Raw genomic sequence first — 10473 nt, 5'->3', positions numbered from 1 at the left:
TGTGGACAATTTTATGTTATCTTTTTCCCATTTCTAGTTTGATTCCATTGTGGTCAGAGAACATAGAAAGTGTGATTTCAGTTCTTTTAAATCATTTGAGGTTTGTTTTGTGGGTCAAGATACTGTCACTCTTGGTATATATTCCACAGTCACTTGAAAATAATATGTATTTTGTTGTTTGGTGGAGTTTTCTATAAAAGTTTATTAGATTGTGTTGGTTGATGGTATTATTGAGTTCTATATCACTGCTGACTTACTGACTTCTTGATTAATGTTAGAAAGAGGTATTAATGTTTCCAGCTGTAATAGTATATTTGTCTGTTATTCTTTTCAGTTCCATCAGTTTTTGCTTCACATATTTTGCAGCTCTTTTGTTTGGTACATACACCTTTAGGTTTTCTTCTTGGTAGGTTGACATGATGTAATGTTACTCTCTGTCTCTGATAATTTCCCTAGCTGAAGTCTACTCGGTAGAGCCATACCTGTTTTCTTTTAATTAATGCTTGCATAGTCTGTCTCTTTCCATCCTTTTACTTTCAACCTAATTATATAATTCTATTTGGAATGAGTTGCTTGTAGGAAATATAAAGTTGATTCGTTTTTTTCAATCTATGCTGCTAATGTCTGTCTTTTAATTGGTGCGTATAGACTGTTTACACTTATTGATTTACATGTATTGCAGTTATTGATATGTTAGTATTTAAGTCTGCATTTTTTTGTTTGGTTGTCTGTTTAGTCACATTGATTGGTTGCCTCCCATTCGCACACTGACTGGGGCCAGGGATCAAGCCTGCAACTGAGATATGTGCCCTTGACCAGGAATCAAATCCATGACCCTTTGGTCTGAGGGCCAATGCTCTAACCACTGAGCAAACTAGCCAGATCCATACTATTCTCTTTTTTTGATTAATTAAATCTTTATTGTTCAGATTATTACATTTGTTCCTCTTTTTTCCCCCTATAATTCCCCTCCACCCAGTTGCCACCCCACCACCCTCCCTCACTCCCCACCCACTGTCCTCATCCATAAGTGCACGATTTTTGTCCAGTCTCTTCCCGCATCCCTCTCACCCCTTTCCCCCTCAAGAATAGTCAGTCCACTCCCTTTCTATGCCCCTGATTCTATCATAATCACCAGTTCATTCTGTTCATCAGATATTCACTTGATTTTCAGATTTACTTGTTGATAGATGTGTATTTGTTGTTCATAATTTGTATCTTTACCTTTTTCTTCTTCTTCCTCTTCTTAAAGGATACCTTCAGCATTTCATATAATACTGGTTTGGTGGTGATGAACTCCTTTAGCTTTTTCTTATCTGTGAAGCTCTTTATCTGACCTTCAATTCTGAATGATGGCTTTGCTGGATAAAGTAATCTTGGTTGTAGGTTCTTGGCATTCATCACTTTGAATATTTCTTGCCACTCCCTTCTGGCCTGCAAAGTTTCTGTTGAGAAATCAGCTGACAGTCATATGGGTACTCCCTTGTAGGTAACTGACTTTCTTTCTCTTGCTGCTTTTAAGATTCTCTCTTTGTCTTTTGCTCTTGGCATTTTAATTATGATGTGTCTTGGTGTGGTCCTCTTTGGATTCCTTTTGTTTGGGGTTCTCTGCGCTTCCTGGACTTGTAAGTCTATTTCTTTCACCAGGTAGGGGAAGTTTTCTGTCATTATTTCTTCAAATAGGTTTTCAATATCTTGCTCTCTCTCTTCTTCTGGCACCCCTATAATTTGGATGTTGGTATGCTTGAAGCTGTCCCAGAGGCTCCTTACACTATCTTCGTATTTTTGGATTCTTTTTCATTTTGCTTTTCCAGTTGGGTGTTTTTTGCTTCTTCGTTTTTCAAATTGTTGACTTGATTCTTGCGATTCTCTAGTCTGCTGTTGGGAGTCTATATAATATTCTTTATTTCAGTCAGTGTATGCTTAATTTCTAGTTGGTCCTTTATCACAACCTCGAGGGTCTTGTTAGATTTCTTGTAGGTCTCATTAAGTTTATCGGCAGTTTCTAGAAAATCCTTGAAAAACCTTAAAAGTGTGGTTTTGAACTCTATATCCAGTAGTTTGCTTTCCTCCATTTCTGTCATTTGTGTCCTTTTTCTTTGTCTCCGCATTTTTTTATGCTTCCCTGTGTTGATAAAGTGGTTTTCTGTGCTAAGTGTCCTCTAGGGCCCAGTGGTTCAGCCTCCCCAATTACCTGAGGAGGACACTCCCTTGTGGTCTTTGTGCACAGTCTTGTTGTAGTTAAGCCTTGATTGTTGTAGGTATCACTGGGAGGAATTGACCTCCAGGCCAATTGGCTGTGAGAATCAGCTGTGTCTGTAGTGGGAGAACTTCTGTGCTGGAGACACCCCTCTGGGCAAGACTTGCTTCATTGGGGCTTTGGTGCTCACTGAGTCTGCCCCCTGAGTGTGTCCTTTATGGTTCCACCGAGCTGCAAACTGGATGGTCCCACTCTGACCTCTGGGTACACTGGCTCCTGGATCTCTAGGGAGGTGCTAATCTAGCCTCTGTCTTAGGCTATCCAGCAAAAGCCTCCCTGTAGGGCTTGGGTGGGGCGGGTCCCACGGGATCAACAGGGCGGGGCTAGCAGTTATGGCTGCTCTCAGAGGCCCCACTTCTCAGTGTCTCGGCAATCGCTGCAAGCCCCTCTGAGAGAAAGCTGCCCTCGAGTTCCGACCGATGCCAGACAGTCCCGCTTCTACCATATGAGTCTGGGTCCCCAGAGACTTGCCCGGAACTGGAGCTCAGAGCCTGAGACTCCCTCCCGATTGAAAACGACAACCGTGCCCTCAGCCGCCAGCCCTCTCCGCATGCACCTCCGCACCTTAGTATTTTACTTCCACACTGCGCCTCCTCTGAGTCTTGGTATGCTTCTCTCTTTCCTTCTAGTTGTAGAATTTCCACTCAGCCAGCCTTCCTGTGGTTCTGGATGATGTCCTTGCCGTCTTTTAGTTGTATTTTTTGAAGTGGTTGTTCGAGGCAGCAAACTCCCGTGTTTACCTATGCCGCCATCATCATTTCTCCTCTATACTATTCTTAATATAGTACATTAGCTATCCAGTGAAACTTGATTTGTGCTATGAAAAATAATAGGCACTAGCCACATGTCTTAGTTGAGGGTTCTCCAGAGAAATGAACCAATTGGAGGGAGGGAGGGATAGATGATAGATAGATAGATAGATAGATAGATAGATAGATAGATAGATTGATTTACTATAAGGATTTGGCTTACATGTTTATGAAGATAGAGAAGTCTCACTCACCAAGCTGGAGACCCAGGAGAGCTGATAGTAAAGTTGTTGTCTATCTGAGTCTTAGTTCGAGGAGAAGCCTGTTGTCCCAACTCAAAGACAGTCAGGCAGAGAGAAATAATTCTTTCTTACCTTTTGTTTTCTTCAGGCTTTCAGTGGATTGGGTTAGTCCCACTCATTAAGGAGGGCAGTTTGCTTTATTCAGTCTACTGATTCAAATGATAATCTCATCCAGAAACACCCTGGCAGACACACCTACAAATAATAGTTAGCCAAATAGTGAATTGGACACATAAAAGTAACCATCACATTACCAGTATATATGGCTACTGATCACTTAAAATATCACTAGAGCAACTAAGAAACTATTTTTTTAAATTTTTAATTAATTTAAAGAGCTAAACATGGCTCATGGTTACTGTCCACAGCAGTAGATTATCTCAGTCCTCAAATGGAGCTTTGATGCTGTAGGACAGTGGTCGGCAAACTGTGGCACGCAAGCCACATTCGGCTCTTTGGCCCCTTGAATGTGGCCACGAAGTTTCAATCACACTGTACGTGCGCACCTGCACGTGGTATTTTGTGGAAGAGCCACACTCAAGGGGCCGCAGTTTGCCGATCACTGCTGTAGGACCATTCAGACTACTTCTCTAGTGTCTGGTTTCCACCTAGGCTAGAAACATCCCGTCTTGGAGGACCAGCTTGGTGGTGAGAAGTCCAAATACCATGAGACTGCCACATATATGGACGTATAAGCTATCCACATGGAGAGATCGCAAAGAGGGAACCCCATGTGTTCTAGCAATCCATTTGAAGCATCAGAAACGTGAATGAAGAAGCCATATTGGACCTCTAACCCAGTCAGGCCTTCGGATTGAGACAGGCCAGTAAGCCAGGACAAGTGGAGTAGGGAAATAGACAGAGAGCTGAACAAACTGGCAGAGCAATTGACTGCAGATACAGAAAGTCACCTCCCTAGAGATAACATTAGGCCTCAGTTGTATTTCAGCTCTAAGTCCAGAAAAGCAGGAAAACCAGGTGGGCAACAGTAGGACCAGCTGCAATGACTAAGGACCCCCTGCCCTGACACTGACCAATCAGTGGAGACCATGACCCTGAAGGAGCACACCTAGAAAACTGATGAATAATCTGCCGAAACCCTTCCCTGAGACCTCCACTAAGATTCCCACCCACAGGAGAGAGAGAAAAGCCTCAAGGCAAAGGCCCCAGCTTGCACACTCCCTGTGGGGAGCAGCCCCGCCATCCCCTTTCCTTCTTCCCTCTCTTATTCCCCACAGGCATGCGTATCCGTATCTGTAAAGGACCCCATGAGACTTCCAACCAGGGGAGCAATAGGCAGCAGCTCCTCCCAGGCTCACCCCTGAACCTGTTCCCAAGGCCCCCTTTTCTCTGCCTTCCCAGTGAGCTAGGGCAGCCCAGCCTAGGCTCTCCTGTTGCTGCTTCCATGCAAAGCCCTTTCTTGTTCTACTGTCCCAGCTTTAATAAATGTTCCCGCATAGCCACCTGGACTCACGTGAAATTTTTCCTGCACTAAGTCAAGAACCCACACACTACTGGTGGGTCCTAGGAGACCCACCAAGGGCTAGATCCCCTTCCCAGTAACAAGATGATTCAGCCAGAGCTGCCGTCTGCCTCTAACCATATGAAAACCTCCAAGCAATAAGCTTCAGCTAATCCAGGGGTGGGCAAACTTTTTGACTCGAGGGCCACAATGGGTTCTTAAACTGGACTGGAGGGCCGGAACAAAAGCATGGATGGAGTGTTTGTGTGAACTAATATAAATTCAAAGTAAACATCATTACATAAAAGGGTACGGTCTTTTTTTTTTTTTTAGTTTTATTCATTTCAAACGGGCCAGATCCGGCCCGAGGGCCGTGGTTTGCCCACGGCTGAGCTAATCCCACAGAACCATAAGAGATTACAAGTTTTTGTCTTAGGCCACTAAATTTTGGGGTGATTTGCAAAGCAATAGATAACCAAAACAGAAATGTCCTAAGAAATCGAGGTTCTCTATTTCTTTGCCTACTCTCATTCCTGGTCATCTTTTCTTTCTGTTTCCTACTTCCTTGCTTTTGGTGGTGTCAACTTTCATGCATAGCACTGAGTTTGCAATTTGGGATAGTCACAATTATCTGGCCTTCAACTATCCAAGATTTCTGACCTCATGTTTAAAAGGCCTTTAAAATAAAGTTATTTGTTTTTTCTTTCTGCTTTCAAATAAGCCAACTTGGATCAATGCTTGCCTTTTTCTTTCTTAGCAAAGGCCATAAATAGTTAATACAATTTAACACAGATTCCACCCCCGCCCCCCGCCCCCCATCAGTTGTCTTTTAAAAGTCAAAAGGCATATAGCTGCAAGGAGTGTCTTGGTCATGACTGTAAGAACCCACTGTTTACATTGGGAATTCTGCTTACTTGTGTCAGAATCAAACAACTTATTTGTGCCAGAATCAAAATCAATATTTTAACATCTGCTTTGTTACCAGAAGAAAATGAGTGGGTGGGGAGAGGGATGTGTTGGGTATATACCCAGATGATTACTATATAAATAATGGCTTTTACATAAAACAAGACTAGTCGGGTAGTGAGATTCTATATAAGCGATTTATACAATTTATAAATTGTGCTACTTAACACATTTATATATCTTGAACTGTATCCCTTAATAATATACTTTTTATTCCAGTGAACACATTTATACAAATTTAAAAGGAATTTATGTTTAAGTGTCATGAAAACAAATGTTTAGAACAAGGATTACTATTTTGTCATTGTTCTTAGTGAGCATTTTTTATAATTGATAAAAGGGCAAATTTTGATCTGAAAATTTTATTGGGACTCTACTTCAGTGATTTTTTTTTCATTTCAGTTCTAAGTACAAATAGAAATTGGATATGGATAATTCATATGCTTTCAATCAACGAAGCTCTTGTAATGGAATTCCATCTGAGAAAACAAACAACTTACTTGTGTCAGAAGATCATGGACAGAAAATCTTGAGTGTACTACAGAATTTTAGAGAACAAAATGTCTTTTATGATTTCAAAATAATCATGAAAGATGAAATAATCCCATGTCATCGTTGTGTGTTAGCAGCGTGCAGTGACTTTTTCAGGTACTTTACCTTGTGTGTGCCTCAGATTTTATGATATGGATAATTAAGTTAGCTTTTTAAACTCTCCTCAACTTTCCATCCACAGGAGCATGCAACAATAATTTTTATTTCTTGAAAAGAGCTCATTAGAGCCTAGATTAACTAATTATTTTTGAGCATGAAAATTTAGGACTATCTTTTGTGATGTTTTATAGAACATTAGTCCCCTAAAATGTTCAGGGGAAAATTGTTTCCATCTGCAGTCATTTTATGTAGGGGATCCCTGCACTGTGTCCTTTAGAAAAAGAGGAAAGAACAGATTCGTCCAAAATGGAAGCCAAGTTCAAAGAAAATGAGGAGTCTGAGAGGAAACCACATTTCAGTCACATATTGATTGTATCAATGGATTATCGGGAAGAGAGGGACTCCAACCCAGAGGATTTCACTATACTAGTGAGAAGTTCCTCCGGAAGCATTTCTGAAGGGGACCCAGCTTGTTCCAGTTTTGGCAGCCTTCTGAATATAGGTTGGTTCCCATGTAGATCATCTTACAAGGAGTGTCTTAGTCATGGCACTGTAAGAACCCACTGTTCACATGGGGAATTCTGCAAGGGTTGGGGTCAAACACATGACCCTGTGAGGCCTCTTGGTGGCATCCTGGACGTCAGCCGTCCTAGTCACGCTGCAGTAAACCGAAGTGCTCATTGCAACCTTTTACATTACGTTCAAGTTTGAAGCAATTTTTATTTGAAGTAAACAGGGTTTAAATCTCTAATAAACAAACAATGTAAGAGTAAAATTTAAGACAAAAATACAACCCTTATTAGCTGTTTGCCTAACTACACTGATTGTTTTCATCTGTTTTTGGGGTTTTTTTCCAGTTCTTTTCTCAGATAACTTCTGTTATTTTTCTTTATACTTCCCGGGAGCCCTAACTGTTCTTATGCTCTGTCACTCTCAGGTTCCACCGGTTTCTTCCCCTCTATCCCAATCCAGTTTTTCTTCCAAGTAGTTCTGTTCTGCTCCCTTATCCTCATGTCACCTCTTCATCAGAGGAAGCTGTATAGTACAGTGCTGCAGCACTTGGCCTCTTAATACGCATGCCCTAAATCTAAATCCCAGCTCTACCATTTATTAGATAGGTGACCGTAGGTGTGGGACCTAGTTACTGTTTCATTTTTTGAAATCACTTTCCCTTTTTCCTAAAGTGCTGTATGAAATGTGTCCTTTTAGATGTGTGTTTATCTTATTTGGTGGATGTCCCCACACAGACAGATGCACTTGCAACATCTGATATCTCACTGTATTCCTTCTTTCATAGGTCTCAGTACTGCCAAATCAAAAATTCATTTTGAAAGAGACTTTTAAATACTAACCGCAGAAGCATTATGTACCTTAAATAATTTTAGTTGTTTCCTGCAGAGTTGGTACTAATTAACCAACCCATAAATAAATAAATTAAGTCATAAGAGAGAGATTTTATGAATAATACATAAGAACATCAAATCAGTATACAAAATTTGAATCTTTTTATAGCCTTCTTTGGATTAGTTGCTATAGCTCAGTTATAATGAATATTGTGCAATATGGGAATTATGTAATACATATGTTTTGTAGATAAATAGTATTGTATGTATCCATTCAAATTTTAAACTAATTTATTACGATGCTTTGAAATATATTTTAAATCAACTTAAGGGTAAAGGAAATCTTTTCAAGGTAATACTGAAAATTTTCATGGAGTAGATTATTTCTGTTTACTTCTCTATGTTCTTTATTTTTGCAGGGCTATGTTTGAAGTAAACATGAAAGAAAGAGATGGTGGGAGTGTTACCATTACCAATTTGTCCGCCGAAGCAGTAAAAGCCTTTCTTGATTATGCCTATACTGGAAAAACAAAGATAACAGATGATAATGTGGAAATGTTCTTCCAGGTGTCATCGTTTCTTCAAGTTCCCTTCCTATCCAAAGCCTGCAGTGACTTCTTAATAAAAAGTATTAATATTGTCAATTGTTTACAGTTATTATCTATATCAGATAGCTATGGCTCTCCCCGTTTGTTTGATCATGCATTATACTTTGTACAACATCACTTTTCCTTGTTATTTAAATCCAATGATTTCTTAGAGATGAATTTTGGAGTAGTGCAGAAATGTCTGGAATCAGATGAATTAGATGTTCCTGAAGAAGAAACTGTCCTGAAAGTTGTCTTGAATTGGACTAAATATAACTTAGAAGCAAGGCAAAAGCATCTGCCTTATTTGATTAAAAAAGTAAGATTACATCAATTACCTGAGGAGACACTTCAAGACTGTCTGCTCAGTGAAGAGTGTTTACTCAAAAACACCAACTGTTTTGACATAGTCATGGATGCAATTAAGTGTGTGCAAGGTTCTGGTGGACTTTTCCCTGATGCGCGACCATCCACAACTGAAAAATACATCTTTGTTCACAAAACTGAGGAAAATGGCGAAAATCAACATACATTTTGCTATAATATCAAAACTGATTCGTGGAAAATACTGCCACAATCACACCTGATTGATTTGCCCGGATCTAGTCTGGCAAGTTACGGAGAAAAAATATTCTTGACAGGTGGTTGCAAGGGGCCGTGTTGTCGAACAGTTCGGCTTCATATTGCAGAGTCATACCATGACGCCACTGATCAAACCTGGTGCTATTGTCCAATCAAAAATGATTTCTGCCCAGTATCAACCATGAAAACACCCAGAACCATGCATACATCGGTTATGGCTCTTAATAGATTGTTTGTCGTAGGTGGAAAGACGACGGGATCTCAGGACATTAAAAGTCTCCTAGACGTTGAATCTTACAACCCTCTTTCCAAAGAATGGATGTCTGTTAGCCCGTTACCCAGGGGCATCTACTACCCCGAAGCAAGTGCATGCCAAAATGTAATTTATGTGCTTGGATCAGAGGTAGAGATTACAGATGCCTTTAACCCATCGCTCGATTGCTTTTTTAGATACAACGCTACAACTGATCAGTGGTCTGAGTTAGTAGCAGAGTTCGGGCAGTTTTTCCATGCCACACTAATCAAAGCTGTCCCGGTAAACTGCACGCTGTATATATGTGACCTTTCCACCTACAAGGTTTATAGTTTTTGTCCCGATACTTGTGTCTGGAAGGGTGAGGGATCTTTTGAATGTGCAGGCTTTAATGCAGGTGCTGTTGGAATTGAGGATAAAATTTACATATTAGGCGGTGACTACGCACCCGATGAAATCACAGATGAGGTGCAGGTCTACCACAGCAGCAGGTCCGAGTGGGAGGAAGTGTCACCGATGCCAAGAGCCTTAACTGAGTTTTACTGCCAGGTGATTCGGTTTAACAAATACCGGGACCCCTGGTTTTCTAACCATTTCTAAAAGCAGTGTGTGCTTAGACATTGTAAAACTCTTCCGGTTCTAGAAACCTAGGGGAGGTTTGTTAAATAACAGTCAGTAAAAAAGGTCTGTACATCTTAAATTAAAATTTACCTTCTATTAGAGAATTACTATGAATGTACACTGTGTAAGAATTAGCAGTTCCCAGAAACTTAAAATATAAAATGCATTTTACCAAAAATTATACTGAATATAATTTAATCTTGGAGAATCCAGAATACTTGTATTGTCTTCTGTAAATAAAACTCATAGGCTTGAATGTTTTAATTTTTAACAATGAAATACAAAAACAAATCAAATAGTAAAAACAAAATTCACAGATTTGTACTATGTAAATGGGAGAAATCTCTTTAGGTAGTATAATGAATTATGTACACTATATTTTATGAACTGAAAAATAAATTACAAAGGTGAGAATCTTACCCTGTTACTACAGGTTTAAGAGTTGTTCAATTCCTATCCTTTCTGATCATAGTTAGCTTCTTTTAAGTACTTTTTTCTTTCACCATTATTTGGTCAGAAATTTTTCTAAAATGCAATGTGTTTCCCCAGCATCCTAAACTGTGCACTGAACATGAACATTTTTTATAATTCAACTTTTTAATGACTCAACTCCTCATTAGGAATGTAATGTACCATATTATACTTTCATAATGCTACCAGCAGTTACTGAAATGTTTTTAAAATTGCCGTTCCTATT

At 39.8% G+C, this 10473-nt stretch overlaps 1 protein-coding gene across 2 annotated transcripts in view; it reads left to right on the top strand.

Annotated features, from left to right (window-relative positions):
- The window catches only part of LOC102428587 (kelch repeat and BTB domain-containing protein 3-like), a 17329-nt gene extending 7338 nt beyond the window's left edge, over positions 1-9991 (top strand). The window contains exons 2-3 of one of the 2 annotated variants that reach the window (XM_006108559.3): positions 6142-6387; positions 8153-9991. In XM_006108559.3, the coding sequence (XP_006108621.1) occupies positions 6167-6387; positions 8153-9755 (1824 nt within the window). In that variant the 5' untranslated portion in view covers positions 6142-6166 and the 3' untranslated portion in view covers positions 9756-9991. The other variant, XM_023749072.1, reaches the window with a different exon arrangement.
- Positions 9992-10473: the final 482 nt, after the last annotated feature.

The sequence above is a fragment of the Myotis lucifugus genome, unplaced genomic scaffold, assembly GCF_000147115.1.
Source record: "Myotis lucifugus unplaced genomic scaffold, Myoluc2.0 scaffold_2665, whole genome shotgun sequence".
Classification (NCBI taxonomy): Eukaryota; Metazoa; Chordata; class Mammalia; order Chiroptera; family Vespertilionidae; genus Myotis; species Myotis lucifugus.
Note: the sequence above shows the minus strand (reverse complement) of the source record. Positions and strands in the feature narration are given on the sequence as shown.